The 17,385-nt window shown below is 37.3% G+C and overlaps 1 protein-coding gene across 2 annotated transcripts in view; it reads right to left on the reverse strand.

Moving 5' to 3' along the window:
* The window catches only part of ORC5 (origin recognition complex subunit 5), a gene marked incomplete at both ends in the record, with an annotated part of 72,617 nt that extends 56,194 nt beyond the window's left edge, over positions 1–16,423 (reverse strand). For both annotated transcript variants that reach the window (XM_080613232.1, XM_080613231.1), the window contains 8 exons: positions 119–209; positions 460–508; positions 2,388–2,518; positions 2,881–2,992; positions 5,807–5,881; positions 9,590–9,787; positions 14,733–14,825; positions 16,313–16,423. In XM_080613232.1, coding sequence (XP_080469358.1) covers positions 119–209; positions 460–508; positions 2,388–2,518; positions 2,881–2,992; positions 5,807–5,881; positions 9,590–9,787; positions 14,733–14,825; positions 16,313–16,423 — 860 coding nt within the window. The remainder of the gene's footprint in view (positions 1–118; positions 210–459; positions 509–2,387; positions 2,519–2,880; positions 2,993–5,806; positions 5,882–9,589; positions 9,788–14,732; positions 14,826–16,312) is intronic.
* Positions 16,424–17,385: the final 962 nt, after the last annotated feature.

Genomic DNA, 17,385 nt, shown 5'->3' on the forward strand with positions numbered 1-17,385 from the left:
TCTATCGTAAAAGAAACACTAGCCACGAAACATAATGGAGAACTTAAATATTCAGAGGGAAAGCTTGTTAAAAGCAGCAACATCAAAAAAACGAACAAGCCGTTGCCCCCCAGATTACCTGGATATTTCCCGGAGATAAACAGTCTGCATTGCCTTCTTCAAATGAGGTTCAATATTTTTCCAGAGTTTGCGAGAGTCACGTTCATTTGCTGCACCAAGCCAGAATCAACTCTGTTAAACATTTAACTCACACAACACTAAAACTCTTATCCCTGGCACCTGAACAGTCATAGGCATGACAGAAGTCATCTAACACCCTGACTCTGAAATGCTGCATTAAGATGATGCACCATCATCATCCATTTGCAAGCACATGTTACCATGCAAGGATGTTTCTCTGTGGTTGAGATAGTCCCCTGCACCCTCATACACCTGCTCAAATTAAAGACAGAAGCTTACCTTCTCCTCTGGCCACGGGTTCACAGTATTTAGAAAAATTAAGCGCTGCCTACAGGAAGTAAATAGTACAACATATTAAAAAGGTCCTATACAGTCCATCTAGCTACAGAATATAATAGGCAGCATAATTCATTACTTTGCAAAACCAAGGGACTATTTTTCAGTCAATAATTATGCTGCTTGCTTCTAAACTTTATACTGTTAAATGTCACAACAATTCTATAGGTTAAAATACAAACAGAAGTAATCTCTCACAGGTTACTTGGGTTTGATCTCATCAAAATCTGTTTACTGTACTCAGGGGTTGCATTTATTGGGTTTTTTGTGGTTTTTTTTTTTTTTATAACATAGTAATTAAACATTATAAATGCAATAGAAATGTTTTCATGAACTTGCTTTTTCATTTTCAGATTAAACTTTCCATTCCAGGAGCAGTACAGCATGTTCAAAAGTAGGCCACACATACAGAAGCAGAAGGTACCCTTAAAAAGACAAAACAAAAACCCCAAACAACAAAAATCGTGCTAACTAACACATTCCACATTCAAAGTAACTCCTTTTGCCTAAGGTAAGATTGAGAGATCTTTGACCATACTGCAATCTAGACTTTTCTCTATATTTATTAAATCAGTATCACACAGAATTTTGTAAAGAACAATCCTCACATTTCATTCTTCTTTCATTCTACTGCACCTTATTAAATCTCTGTGCCAGTATTCAGAACTCAGTAACTTCCACATGTAAATTTAATTCCAGAATGTGTTATTAATAATATATAAATAATATGCATTATTAATAATCATGCATAATAACATACACATTTAGAGTCTGTATTAGACACTGTGGAGTTGTTCAGAAGCCTATGGACAGTTGTATGTGTCTCTTCTACAGAAGAGACTCATTAACCACGAAAAGAATTTAGTGCCCAATTAGGTAAATATTTTCATAACGTTGGTATTTCACACACAAACAGTGCATTTAAGGCTAATGGAATTACTCTGACAAGCAGAGCCAACTAATTACATGTCTAGAAGAACTGTGACCCTAGCTTCCATTTGTATAGCCATCAGATTTCAGCATTTTCACGTAAATAAAAAACCTATATAGTTAACAGGTAAGTTCAGCTTCCCAATGGTAACGCAGGCAGGACATTCAGATCATCTCACTAGCATGGATCTGTTTACTAATCATAACCACTGATCACTTCAAACTTTTCCTTGTACACAATACAGTTATTTAAGTAATAATCTGGTGAGCTAGCTATTCAGCTTTTCCTATGCAAAAGTCACCATCAAGAAATTTTTATTTTTCTTCTGTTTGTTTGCTATTGCATTATTCAGTAGATAAATGATCAAAACTCCTTATTCCAAATAGCTTCAATGTAATTTTGCTCCTTCAGGCATGACTGTATTGCAGGAACTTATTTTATTCTTAACTCCAAAACACAGACAATAAAAACACTTCTGTCAATCCTCACTTTTCCAGGCCTTCGAATCAAATTAGTATGTTATGTTTCTGTAAAACTGTGCAACAGATCTGTCTTGTAGCAGCTTGGTTACCTTAAAATCCTTTGTAGGATGCAAGCCAAGTGAAAATTTTACCCTCCTAGATGACACAGGAAAATGTGTCAAATTTTAAGTTAAATTTCCCATAAAGTTGAATTATAAAGAACGCTGGGTGGCAAGTTACATTTAATAAGCATGGAAAACAACACAACTGAAGGTTGGACATGCTGAGAACATGCAATTGGAAGATATTCCTTCAAATGTTGAAACATTCAAGGCCACACTGCACAGGGCTCCAAGCAACCCAGAGCACTCTGTGACTTTTCTCTTTGTCCATATTCAACAATAAATCTAGACTTTCAGAGCTGTTTTGGCAAAACACGTCCTAAAACAAAAGAACAATCCTAAAGGAACTCATCTCACCAGATGCTGAAGTTCTTTCAAGTCCCTACAGACCATGTAGAAGACACCAAGCAGAATATTGATATATGCAGAATAGAAGTCTGAAGAATATTCTGGGGGATGATTCTGAGACAAGATCTTCTGCAGATGTCCTGTTTAAACAAAGATAAGTTTTGCTTATTTAAAGCTAACTCAATAAACTGACAACATCTTACAAGTTAAGTGGGAAAACAAACTATAATCATCACTAAAAAAAACCAAACCCACCAAAATCTACATTGATTAAAAGAACCACCAAATATAATGGAACCAAAATTTTACTTTGAGATGCTCTGGCAAGAGGAAAAAGAGAAGTCTTTCAGAGGTTGTGTGAATACAGACTTTTACATTCCGACAGCTATTACATATTCCTGAGTCTTTAAAAGCATACTGATAGACAAAGAAAAAGCATTTAGATGTTGTCTGACAAAAGTTATTACTCAACCCCAGAAAGCAGATTAAAGAATTAGCTTACCTATGCTGTAATCAGGAAAATACAAGGTGAATGGCTCAAAACACCCAGTATTTGGACGGAACAGCTCCCATACTATTTCACTGAGCAGGATAACTGTCACATTTCTGTCAGTCTACATGGAGGGGGCGGGGGAAGTGGAGGGAATAGAGGGAGAAACAGATAGGCAGAGAAAGAAAAAGTAACACTGCATGTTACAGTATCAATGGGAAAAATTATTGCTGCGACATTTCTGTTCCACAAAAATCACCAAATGCAAAGTTTAATACAAATTACTGGGATAGTAATAAAGCTTCAGCTGGCCTTATCAAGAAGCTCATACATTTGCAGATTTTCATAATTACGTGAGACTTCCTTGCATCCCTTGCCATTTCACTGACATGTAAGATTGGTGGGGTGGTAAGATACAATACAATACTACACAATACCAAGTATTGTACTGGTACTATAATGTGCTGGTACTACTGGCTGGTACTATACAATACCAAGGAATTCCATCCCTTACTTCCAAAATTAAAACAGCATTTTACTTTGGTAATTAAACCCAGTCTTTCAGAACAAATGGGAGAATTTAAAAAGCAAAAGAAATCTCACTCCTTTCTGAAGCCAGCTATATAGAGCTTTATTTTAAAGGTCAGTTGGTCTTTCAAAAACAACGTTTCAAAACAAAACCACAGTATTAACTGTGTATTTTACCAAATGTTTACTAGTTACTAACAATGGCTGTATGTAGCAACGTATTATTTTTAACCTAGTTTTTACTGACAAAATGCTTGTCTTGAGTTTGACGTTTTGGTTAATAGCTAACAAAACATTTCATATTAAAAAAAATATATTTCCTTATTTTGGCCACCCTTCCATATAACAGCTTTTTTCTACAAAGCTGACTGTGAGGATGATGCATCATTCTTTTTGCAAGGTTTCTGCAATCATACTAAAAAATCTGCATAACAACAGATGCTTTTAAATATGGTTCTTCCAGAAGCACACTTTAAAACTATCAAGGCACCTCAAGAAAATAAAAGGAAGTGACCTGACTGAGTTGACAATGCTTAGTATGAGCTGTGAATGACTTGAACAAAAAGTTTAAATGTTATTTCCCTCCCACAAAATACAGGGAGAATCTTCTTTTATTTACTCTTCCTACTTCCTGCCAAAGTGGCACCCACTCATATTCTTTGCTGTTTCTCCTTTCTCTGTTTTTATGGATCTCTTTTAATTATTATTATTTTAATGAGAGTATTTTTCTTTAGTTTTCTTTCAACTGTGTTCCTCTCCCAGATTTCCTAGTATTTTAGATGAAGAAAGTACTGGGGTATTTTCAGTTCAATTCCTGACAGACTTTCCAGTATGAAAAATCTAAGTACTTCTCACCTTAATACTCACAGAAATCAAGCATCCTATGACCTGTTCTTTTCCAGTCATTCCCCAGTCCCACAGAATCTTCCACCACTAATGAAGCTTCTTGTCTCTCTTCACCCAAGGAAAGTGATACAGGAGATGCTCCTACAACATTCCTTTGCAATATCAGCTGCACAACAGTTTCACAAAGTCTCAGTCCAGAATTCAGAATCTGAGCAACTGGAATCTCAGCATTCAGCAAAGCTGACAAACTTATCTGGAGGTTACTTTTGAATTTGAGGATGTTTCTCATGTACATGTAAGTCTTAGCCTATGCTTTTCAGTTCCTGAACAGCAATCATAAGCCTCAGTTTTCCTCCTTTCTCTGTCTGACCAGTTCTTTCTGCTTCAGGGGCAGCAAAATCCAGAATATGGGCAGAACAGACAAAAAGAGCCGTAAGATGCACCAGCTGCCAGGATTAAGATCACAGCTGTGAATCAGTCTCCATTCAGTACATAGGGAATTCAATGTCACCAGAAGATTAAGAGTATCACGCAAAAGTCTTGAGATGACAAGTATAATTTCAGCTATTTAGATGTTCAGACATTTCAAAGTACCACCATATTCTTGCTTTGTCTTCAGTTTCTTTTCAGAGAATGCACCATTTTTCCTTATTCCAAGGCATAAGCTTTGATACTTCAGAAGCGAAAGACGGAAAGATACAGTAGTTTACTCCAGTCAGAAACAACTGTGCCGCAGTTCCAATAAAAGTGTAAAAACTCTCTGCCAATGTAAAGCACATTCACAGCTGCTGAACTGTGCAACTCCAGGCACAATTAAAGAGCTGGTGGTCTACTGACCTTTCCCAAGCTGACCATCACACAGTGCTCTGAAGCTCTACATGAGAGAAACTTGAGGAAAACAAGCATTTTCTGAGTTGCAAATTCACACTTCCTATGCTGAATTCAGCACTCAATGAACTCTATGCTGAATATGCTCACTCAGTGTTGTCTGGGCCCTTTTGACTCGGCAGCTGACTCTGAAGCAGACTTTGGATTTCCACACAAACATCTGACAAACTCTGAAAGCGGGTTTATTTCTTTCTTTGTACCAAGCTAACAGGAGTCATACTGAAGCATCTCTTTACAGAATATTGCCTGCCTGAGATATTTTTCTGCAATTATTAGAAAAACAAAAATGAAGAGTAGAAAAACCTCAAATTCTTCTTAAAACCTATATTCTAGAAAAGAGAGCTGTGCATCTGATACCAGCCCCAAAGGAATCTGTAACAGATCAGGTATCATAAAGCAAGATACTATCAAACAGAATTTAAATAAAAACAAAAAAAAAAACAAACCCTAAGAGTATAAGAAAAACCTGACAATGTTTAAATTCTGGCTAGGTTTCTAGCTTTGACTGCAGACAGTTGACTATTTGATGGTGGGGGGGTGGGGTGGATTAATTTTGCAACTTTTTTGATCTAAAGAATCACTTATCTTGATCTGTGAGCCTGGATGGACAGATACCACGGGTTCAGTTACTTTCAATATGCAGGACACACACGTTAAGTTTTTTCCAGATACTTACCAACTCTTGAAGCCTAAGAAATGCTGGCAGGATGTTAGCTTCCATTTCCCTCAGCTGTTCTGCTCTATCCAGTACCTTTTAACAAAGCAATGATCTTATTACATAGAGAATGTCAACTTCCATTCTCATGTGCATTTAAAATTAATTCTTAGCTGCTGGAAACTCATTTCACTAATGGCTTTTAGACAGCAGAAACCACCCCTTAAGCAAGCAACATCACAGAGATTATTGCTTCGGGTATGCTTCCAGGAAGCCCAAGCAGCTCTGCCACCTAAAAAAATGTACAATCCCCAGGCAAGCAACATTCTCATGCCTTATAGCAATTAAAAATTGCAATGCAATTATACCAGTCACGAATATCACTGACAAAGCTATATCATCATTAACAACCATTGAAACCTCCAATTTTTTTCCAATTCTTCTTATATTTCAACATCATGTGTAGTATGGTAGCACTAGATCACCTGTAGGATACCTATCTTTTTCCACTATTAAATGATTTTTCAGAAAGAAATAACAGCTGATATTTTCAAAAAGTTAGCTATCATCTAGAATCCACACAACTGAATCTTGAGAGAAGCTTTTCTTGCCATCATTTGCAGCCTATAAATTTACAGGTTTTATTGTATTATATGCAATCCTCACAGAAACAGATATGTAACAGATTTATAGCATATGTACAGCTTAAAAAATAAACACTTTATCTAAACAACCAACATTTTGGAGCATAGAAGAAAAGAACAGGAGCATGAAAACATGCATGCTTATCCTCTGGGGGATAAAAATGAATAAATTGTATTTCCAGTACACTTAAAATCTTGTCAGAAATAAAAAAAAAAAAAAAAAGAAGAGAATAGAAACACATTTCTTCTGGTGTTTTATTTACTATTCACAATATAAATCTAACTTCTTAAGTCCATTACTTCTTTTGAATTACTGATGTTGAAAGACAAACTATAGGTGCCTGGAAAATTATATCTGTCTATCTCTTTATATTTCCTCCCTACACCAAGTCCTTAAGACATCTATCATATCTGTTGCCCACAGTAAGAAAAAGAATTTTATGTGGACAACCAAGAAACATTTTATGCAAATGATATTTCAAAATCACACCATGCAGGAAAAAGCCCTGACAGAGCAGTATCGCTGCTATAATAGCTCACACTTCTTGGGATTTTGTTTAAAACTAAAATACAATGTATGACTTTATATTGACATCTGTATTTGGTTTATATAATAAACACTTCCAGGAATGAAGACTGCTTTATGTTCCTGACCAAACAGAGGCTACATATTTTTATTAATAAAACACTGCTTATTGGTTCCAGTGACATGCAGCTACCAAACACAAAGCTTTAAGGTCTTCAAGGTCTTGACCTAAGCAGATCTTACTCTTTAGTTAAGCAGGAAACAAAGTGGAGTTTCTATTTGCAGAAGATAAAATATCCTGCGACCCTGACTTGTGGAATATGTCAAGTGACTCACAGAAACCACCAAACCACAGGCCTGTAATTCCATGCCTTACTCTTTAGTTTTAATACAGATGTGACAGCCTTCAGCTTTATAAAAAACCTATATTTTAGAACTGTCTGCTGATTCATATTAAAACCAGCAGCTTGTTACTTCTGAAAAGTGCTAAATACTGTAAATGGATGAATGACTACAAGTTACATCTGCTCCGATTTGTCAGGTAGTTAAAATGAATAAAATTCATTTTTCATAAGTAATCACAAGCATTCAGCACCCATGCTTGGGGTAAGAGAAACACCTGGAATGCTCTGCTTGAAAGTAAACATTTATCTTAATTTGCTCTGAGTTAACTGGCCTGAAATATTACATTATTTATTACTGAAATAAAATACAATAAATCAGCTTTGCCAGTTTATGTTACCAGCATGCTGGTCTTCCATCAGTCCCAATTTAAACCATTCTACAATAAATCCAGATGACACAGGTTAATATATATGAATTGATGTCCCCCATTCCTGTCTGTTCCCTTGCAGAACTGAACTGAGATACTAATTTAATACTTAATTCTTCTGATTCAGCAACTATTTACAGGATACAATTGAACCTCTCTAGGTATTTAATGCTTTCCTTTCTACAAGCATTGTTCAAGAACTTTCTGTTTTCTGAGTGATACTAATTTTCATATAACACATTAAGCATTCTTTACTCATGTAGAATAGTTTTTTAATCAAAATATTAATCTGAAATTAAAATTTTACTATATAGAGTGTTTTGTGCAATTTCTTAAAAGAGATTTTAGTGGTAAATTTTGTTCTTATGGAATTGCTGAAGGATGCCAATACCACTTTTATGACAGTAAATTAAAATGAATTATCTATGTATAACTTCTTACCTATTTTAAGTACTGGTGCCTATTTTCTTCATTCAGTTTTTAAATATGTCAAATTTACTAACTCATGAGCTGTAGGAAACTCTGAGCTAGTACTATTTCCGCTAAGCATAATACGAAGATACTTAACTAAGTGGCTGATTACTTTTAAATTGAACTTATTTGATTATAACCTGTGAAACAGAATGAAGAATGTTCAGTGATTATTGTTCACTATGTTGAATGGTCAGTAATTATGAACATCTTTGTCTGAAAAAAAATCAAAGCAGTATGCCCCTTGATTGCTGTGAGAAACATGTAGAGTGATTCCTCAGGGTCATCAAGCTTTTAATCTTGAACCACTTTCATGTTTTTTTAAACAAGCAATTTCGCCTCTTTTAAAATAAACTTAATTCCTACTGCTGGCCTGAAATCTAAGTCCATGCCTTTTGCAGGTTTACAATGTATATACAGTTACACATCATTAACATGATGGTATTCAGGTTATTTTTGAGATAATCAACTACATTCAACCAAGTGAGAGCTAGTACAATAAAAAGGGTTTGAGGAATCTGTGTCCTTTCTCAGACCTCTTGTATGCCTGAAATTTGTTTCTATGTTCATCTCTCAGGACAATAAATGCTATTACAGATGTCTGTAAATTTTGATGCCTTTAGGCAGCTAAGATTATCACACGGGAAAAAAACCAAAACAAAACCAAAAATCACAAACCCTAGTGTCCTACTGTGACACTGACTTAATCATTCATTCCTGTGATCTAAATTCCTATTATTTTTCCTGCAGTCTGCCTGTTTATTCCACTTGAGTATATCATCAAATGTTTCATTGCAGACTTTTTTTCCATCTTAATTTTAAAACTACAGTTCTTGTCTCTGAGGGCCACAAGCTTAAGATTTAAGATCTCAACTGCACTTTTACAGAGGAAATTATGCATTTTAGTTCCTTAGTATAGCTTCTAACTTGAATCTGTTCTAGCCAATCAATACTTGTCATTTGCATGCTCTGTAGTTCACTTTTGCCTTGCTTCCCACCTTTGCTTTCTCATTTCTGAGGCTATCTTCCCAAGGAAAGAGATATGCATGACTTACTAATTATTAGACAAATACAGGCTCTCTATTTTTAAAGATTCTGTGATACTATTACATATCCAATTTAAATATGCAGTATAACTTATGTTCATTATGAGTTATGCTATGCCGTTTTTGTGTAGAAAAAGTTCTAAAACCAGGAAAAATATAGAACCTCATCTAAAGCCAGTAAAGCAACAGAATCTACCACTATCGACAGATTCTGAATGAGGTCTACAGAGAAATATTATGAAAACTGCTCTATGCTGCACATACTTCATATACAAATTATCCATAACAATTATTCACACCTTCTTAACAGGAAAGAAACTGGAACATTAAAATTGTATTACTTACAATGTATAATGTTTGATCTTGAAGCTCTTGAGTCACAACAGCTTGTTTAAACAGACGTACAAAGTCATTGAAAGTATCACAATGCACTTGAGAAGTCTGTTCCGTCTCAGGAGAACAACTCTGCAATTGCATGAGAATTTCTTCTAAGAGAAGTCGTGAAGTAAAGCATTCCACACAGTTCACAAACACATGAGGAAGCTGAAAAGGATAAAAAATGAGACAACTTACAAAACAATTTTAGCTTTTTCAGTGTGAATACTCCAGAATAATATTCTCTTCCAGATGAGACAATGCAAGAAACCACACCCTGTCAACAGAGTATACAACATAAACCAAAGAACCTTGCCAAAAAAGCACAATTACTTACGGACCTAGTAAAAATATTACATATCAGAAAGTGAAGATAGATCTGAAGAATCCTCATACGAAACACAGTTTATCTTCTAATCACATTCAAAAACTGAAACACAGTGTATCTTCTATGTGTAAAAATTAAAAAACAGTTAAAAAAAAAATAACATTTAGTACAAAGTTACACAACTATAACACATTACAGTATTGTAAAATAGTCCATTAAAAATTACAGTGTCTAGATAACATGAACTTCTCAAACTTATATTATAATGACAATAGTCTAGGAACACACTCTCCAAAATATAATTGTAAGTGCCAATTTAGTAATATTAAAAAGGCCACTTGTCCATAAATAGAAGACACTACAGACTATGTAATAGCACCAGTATTCAAACCTGCATAAGGCAAAAATTTTCTAGCAACTCAGTTTTTTGAAAAATAGATTATTTGTACAGCTCTATACTCTCTGGTAAGGCATATGCTCTTCTTTCACACTGAACACTACAACCTTTGGAAAACATTAGTCATTGGGATACATATGCATTACTTGCAAAATTAAACTTCTGGCACAGGGATGTGTGTGTCTATAACAACAACAAAAAGATCTAAGTACTTCACTCTAATCTTTTTACTTAAATCACAATATATGGCATATGATTCAGCAGATGTGGGAAAGTATGGGTATATGCTGGCAGTCCAGCTGAGCAGCATGTAATAAAAAGCTTTCTTACAATTTTGAACACTATTAAAAGAAAGGGGCTACACCTCCAAAAACACCTATTCAAAGTGCTGCACCACCACAGCAAGAGAAAAGCTGGGTGCCTGAGATGTGACTCACACCACCACATTATGTAGGAGACACTTATACTTGGCAACAGTCAGTTCTATAGAAGCAGCTGCTGCTTAAATGCTATTCACTTCCAGCGTCCAGGTGTATGTTCGGGTATGTTGCAAGTAGGCAGCACAGTATTAGGAGCATTGCACAAAAGGTTACTGCATGAAAGAGGATCATGAGCACTGTCTTCCAGCTTTCTCCCTTTACAGAATTTTTAATGAAGGGGATGTTTGCATAATACCCAGTCCTGCAGGTAGGCATTAACAGGTTTAGATGGAAACTTCTGTGATGACACCTTTCACCCTCAGGGGACTTTAAAGGCTGTTTTGGGAAAAAATAGGACAAGGAAAAGAACTAGAAAGAGTATATACATTTTCTAACAGAAAAAGAAAGGCCACAAAAGTGGCAAGAACCTAGTGCTTAAAAGTCTTCTGCCAACACTGACCAGAAATAAACTAAAATGGACTTCAGGCAGCAATCTATCATTCTTCAAAAGAATTATTTATGTAAGAAACATGCATTCAGCCACAATGACCCACTACTTCTACATAGTTGAGATTCTCACATGACATTTAAAATAACATAGTTTTAAAATAAAAGAGGGGAGATTCAGGCTGGACATGAGAAAGCAATGTTTTACCATAAGGGTGGCAAAGTACTGGAACAGGTTGCCCAAAGAGGTGCTGAATGCACCATCCTGGGAGACATTCAAGGCCAGGCTGGATGTAGTTCTGGGCAACCTGATCTAGTTGAGGAACTCTCTGTTCACTGCAGGAGCATTGGACTAGATGACGTTTAAAGAGCCCTTCCAACACAAACTATTCTATAATTCTATGATTCTCTGCCTGCAGCCCCTGCAACTGAAACAAATCTGTTCATGACAAAGTTCCTACTTCAGGTTAGCAACACAGAGCAGCTACAGTATTAATCATCAAGGATAACTCATTCCCCAGTGAACAGCATTACAGCAGTTTTCTTCCTTAACAATTGAGGGGAAAAGAGTTTGTAGTCCCAACTTCCCAGGAATGTAAGGCTCTGAAATCAAAACTGAACAATGAATTCTCAGTAGTTTCCACGTCACATATTCCAATGCCATTTGTCTTAGCAGTCCTGCTTGACCTACTTCTTTCTTATTCCTACACTGTTTTCTAAGAGCAGGAATCCAAAGGAAGTTCATGTTAGAAGGCGAAGCTGAAAAAGAATACATAGCCCTAACATTTCTGGAAGTGAAGCTCATACAGGAGGAAACAGCAACAGCACTGGCATGGGGAGAATAAGATCCATCCCACTAGCAAAACACTTTGCAATGCCAGGCTTAGTAAAGATAAACACACCTGGAGAATTGATTTTATTACATTAGAAACTGTGAATGGCATACTGATTATTACGGTTTTTAACTTATAACACATAGGCCCACTGTAGGAGAGGATCTGGTTAGAGACCATCTTAAAAACCTAAACGTACACAATTCCATGGGACCTGACAAAATCCATCCGCAGGTACTGAAGGAGCTGGCGAATGAAGTTGCTAAACCACTGGCCATCATATTTGAAAAATCATGGCAGTCAGGTGAAGTTCCCAACAACTGGAAAAAGGGAAATATAACCCCCAATTTCAAGAAGGGGAAAATGGATGACCCGGGGAATTACAGACCAGTCAGTCTCACCTCTGTGCCTGGCAAACTCTTGGAGCAGATTCTCCTGGAAGACATGCTAAGGCACATGAAAAATAAGGAGGTGGTTGGTGACAGCCAGCATGGCTTCACTAAGGGGAAATCCTGCCTGACCAATTTGGTGGCCTTCTGTGATGGGGCTACGAAACCGATGGACAGGGGCAGAGCAGTTGACGTCATCTATCTGGACTTGTGCAAAGCCTTTGACACTGTCCCACATGACATCCTTGTCTCTAAATTGGAGAGACATCAATTTGATGGGTGGACCACTCGGTGGATAAAGAACTGGCTGGATGGCCGCACACAAAGAGTTGTGGTCAATGGATCGATGTCCAGCTGGAGACAGGTAACGAGTGGTGTCCCTCAGGGATCCGTGTTGGGACCGGTCTTCTCCAACACCTTTGTCGGTGACATGGACAGTGGGATTGAGTGCGCCCTCAGCAAGTTTGCCAGTGACACCAAGCTGAGTGGTTCGGCTGATATGCTGGAGGGAAGGGATGCCATCCAGAGGGACCTCGACACGCTTGTGAGGTGGGCTGATGCCAACCTGATGAAGTTTAACCATGACAAGTGCAAGGTCCTACACCTGGGCCGGAGCAATCCCAGGCACAGCTACAGGTTGGGCAGAGAAGAGATTCAGAGCAGCCCTGCAGAGGACTTGGGGGTGTTGGTCGATGAGAAAATGAACATGAGCCGGCTTCAGTGTGCGCTTGCAGCCCAGAAAGCCAACCGTATCCTGGGCTGCATCAAGAGGAGCGTGACCAGCAGGTCAAAGGAGGTGATCCTGCCCCTCTACTCTGCTCTCGTGACACCTCACTTGGAGTATTGTGTGCAGTGCTGGTGTCCTCAACATAAAAAGGACATGGAACTGTTGGAACAAGTCCAGAGGAGGGCCACGAGGATGATCAGGGGACTGGAGCACCTCCCATACGGAGACAGGTTGAGAAAGCTGGGGCAGTTCTCAGCCTGGAGGAGAGAAGGCTGCGTGGAGACCTCATAGCAGCCTTCCAGGATCTGAAGGGGGCCTACAAGGATGCTGGGGATGGACTCTTCATTAGGGACTGTAGTGACAGGACAAGGGGTAACGGGTTAAAACTTAAACAGGGGAAGTTTAGATTGGCTATAATCATAGAACAGTTAGGGTTGGAAAGGACCTTAAGATCATCTAATTCCAACCCCCCTGCCATGGCCAGGGACACCTCACACTAAACCATGCCACCCAAGGCCTCATCCAACCTGGCCTTGAACACCGCCAAGGATGGAGCACTCACAACCTCCCTGGGCAACCCATTCCAGTGCCTCACCACTCTCACAGTAAAGAATTTCTTCCTTATAGCCAATCTAAACTTCCCCTGTTTAAGTTTGAACCCGTTACCCCTTGTCCTGTCACTACAGTCCCTGATAAAGAGTCCATCCCCAGCATCCTTGTAGACCCCCTTCAGATCCTGGAAGGCTGCTATGAGGTCTCCATGCAGCCTTCTCTTCTCCAGGCTGAACAGCCCCAACTTTCTCAGCCTATCTTCATACAGGAGGTGCTCCAGTCCCCTGATCATCCTTGTAAAAGTCCCTCTCAGGGTTTCTTTCAGGACCCCTGTAGGTACTGGAATACCACTATAAGATCTCCCTGGAGCCTTCTCTTCTCTAGGCTGAACAACCCCAACTCTTTCAGCCCATCTCCACAGGAGAGATGTCCAAGCCCTCTGATCATCTTCCTGGCCCTCCTCTGGAATCGCTTTTTTTTTTTCTCTCCAGCAAACATGCACAGCTTGTATGTTCTTTTTCAATGCTTTTAACAACTTTACTAAGTTTAAGCTCTTAGGCTGACAATAGTGAAAACTCTTTTCACTGTTTCTCATATACTCTCTCACTTTTTATATGCAAGTAAAATTAGTTTCACGGAAAATTACAAGAATATTAAAAAAAAAATGTTAACAACTCTCAGATTGAACTGGAATCATCATAACAGTTAGTTATTTGTCTCTGGAGCTGTTTAAGATTAAATCAAGGGAATGAGCATAACAAAATTTAGTTCCTTTTCTTCTTTTTTAAACTTCCATTGAAAAGTTATTATGATTTATACTATATTTCATATGCACAACTTCATTTTATCCTAATTGCACTAGTGAGAGAAGCAATGCATTCATCACACAGTAAACAAAGGAGAAGAATAAAGAAAGCAGAAATGGCTGAGGAAAACCCATTTCGAGAAAGTAGAAGCTAGTTTGAGGGACCATCTGTTACAACTAAATTCTAAGTTCAATAACTATTATGAACAGTCTTACCTGTAAGGTGCTTAGAAGAGTTTGCATAACGTAAGTCTTTCCACTAGATGTATGTCCATAGACAAAGATCGATGGAAAACTAAAATGGTGACGCTAGGGAAAAAAAACCAAAACAAAACAGTTTTTGTTGGTTCAATTTTTTTCATTCAACACATAGAAGATTTATCAATGATGTTTCCCTTCAAAAGAAAAATTATCTTTTAAATTGAGACATTAAATATAAAATACACCAATTACGATAGAATCAACATGATCAAGTTTTGTGTTTCATCTTCACTGAAATGCTGGAAGGGTAAGTCCCAAGAATCAAGTATCACATAAAGCTACAAGTGAAACTGCTACAACAGGAGGATACATTTTCCATGAGAAAATAAAACAAAACAAACACACTCAGAAAAAAAATCACATACCAAGAGAGAAAAGCAGTGGGCTCTTAATTCAAATTAGTTAGCTGAGTGAAATAAAATCTTGGCAAGCACAAATTGCAGGCTTTACACTGTCCTAACTTCTGCAAATGCTACAAACTGCTTTTCTTTCCATCAGCACTAAACAGAAAAGACAAAACAGTTTGGTGGAGGAGATGGTACAGGAGCTTGCTCTCCTCTCACAAGGCAGTATCTGATATAATACACCTATTTATTTAATGGTACTGATGCTGTATATTTCAGGGATTTTTTTTTTAAGATGTGAGGAAAATCATTAACTTTTTCCTTTTATTTCATTCTGAAAAGGTATTTTTTGTGGTTTTCTCATTTCTAAGACTCTTGTACACGGACTTAAAGAATTAATACAAAAAAATTAAGACCTTTTATGAAAAACAATAATATTCAACTAATTCAAGACGAAGGCACTCTTGTGCAAGATATGCAGATACTCTTAACCTCCATATTTAACAAGAATTTTAATATCTATTTTTTAAGAAGACTTGTTGCCACTGTGTTTGAAATACATAAATTTGAATGCTCTAATTTGTGTAATTATTATCTATAAATAAAGGCAGAACCAGAAAGAGATATTAATTTCCATTTGTAACTGAGTGTCAACTGCTTGTAAGTTTGTAGATAAAAAGCCCTATTACCTTTTAGAATAACTTTGCCAGGCAGTAACAGGATCAGTTAACAAGCCAGTGATTTCCAAATCTTATGGCCAGCAACAGAACTAATTAGAATCGGACCAATTTCATGTACTTAGAATTCAGGTGTGCAGATAACTGGATTAATAGGTGAAAATCAAACACGATTTCTACACTGCCACTGAAAAAGGAAAAAAGAATACCCAGAACATTAGACCAGAGAAGGAGATAGAGTCCTTCCTGGTACTATCTGGCAAAGATGGAACAAAGCCTTGGAGAAGTCACGCTTCAGATACAGAAGACACAAATAGCTGTAAGTTTGTTTGAGTCCTTCCAGCCGCAAAACAGCTTTCAAACTTCAAATTCACTAGAATCTATCTGCCCAACAAAGAGGCAACCGAAGTATTTTCATAATGACATCACAAAAATGCTCCTAATTTTCTACTCTCCCTTTTGAGACAGCAGAATGCGTTTGTTCTGTTCAAACCTACAATACAAAAAGCATTACCTCTCCAAATATTGACAGCAACAGGGACACTTGGGATTCTCGACAAGGCACCAGACTTTCCAACTGAAGCAGTGTAGCTGCTGGGTATGCTGGATGTTCAAGGTTAGGCATTTTGATGTTCCTGTAGTCAGTCACCTGAACACGCATGTCCCATCTGAGGTGCAGAGACAAGAAATAAAGTGATCTGTAAAATAAAATGTTTTAATTATCATTTGCTGTCACACACATAAAGGAGGAAAATGAAGAGGAATTGACATGATATCTAAACAGACAGTCTAGCACAGGATAATGGTATAATTATTATAGACTTCATCAAAATTGAACTTTACTATGTAAGGCATTATAGAGACATTTTCATATCTGACAGAATTAAAAAAAATCAAATAAAAAGGGAAAGGCATCCAGGGTATGAGCAAATCAATATAACGAAGAATTGTCATAGTTTAGTTAACTGGAAAAATATATTATTTAGTTCTGGCTTTATCTACATTTAAAAGCAGCAGGGGAGTAAACTGAGGAAAGTAGATTAGTCACAGATCATCACCTCCCTGGACAGCCAATAAACTACGATTTACAAGTAACAGAGAAGATGCAGAGCATAAGGAAAGATGAGGATGACAAAATAGTAGCTCTTCAGATGTTAACAGGAATGCTTACCCCAGCTTAAAGGTAGCAGAGACATATGAAAAAAATCCAGTTGATGGTAAAGACTGGAAATACCCCTTAAAAATAGCAGGAGCCCAAACCAGATAAAGCTGTAATATTAATTGCAGTCTAGCTTTTCAACAAGGACCAGTCAAGAAAGACTAGTTTGGGTTTTGATTGCCCAAACACTGGGAAAGCTGGATTTTAGTGACAGAGTATGGAAAAACACCTCAGTCAAAGACACTACTTTGTCTGCAGCTCTAAAACTGCTGGAATGAGGGTACATTTGTCTGTAGTGATAAGGACAACATGCAGAGAGAGAAATGAAGTGACATCAAGAGTTGGATTTTGACTTCACCAAATGTAAAATTACTTGACCGCCAAAAATTTAAGTTTGGAAATTTAGGTAGGTGCAATAAAGGTATCGC

The sequence above is a fragment of the Psittacula echo genome (assembly GCF_963264785.1).
Source record: "Psittacula echo genome assembly, chromosome: 1".
Classification (NCBI taxonomy): domain Eukaryota; kingdom Metazoa; phylum Chordata; class Aves; order Psittaciformes; family Psittacidae; genus Psittacula; species Psittacula echo.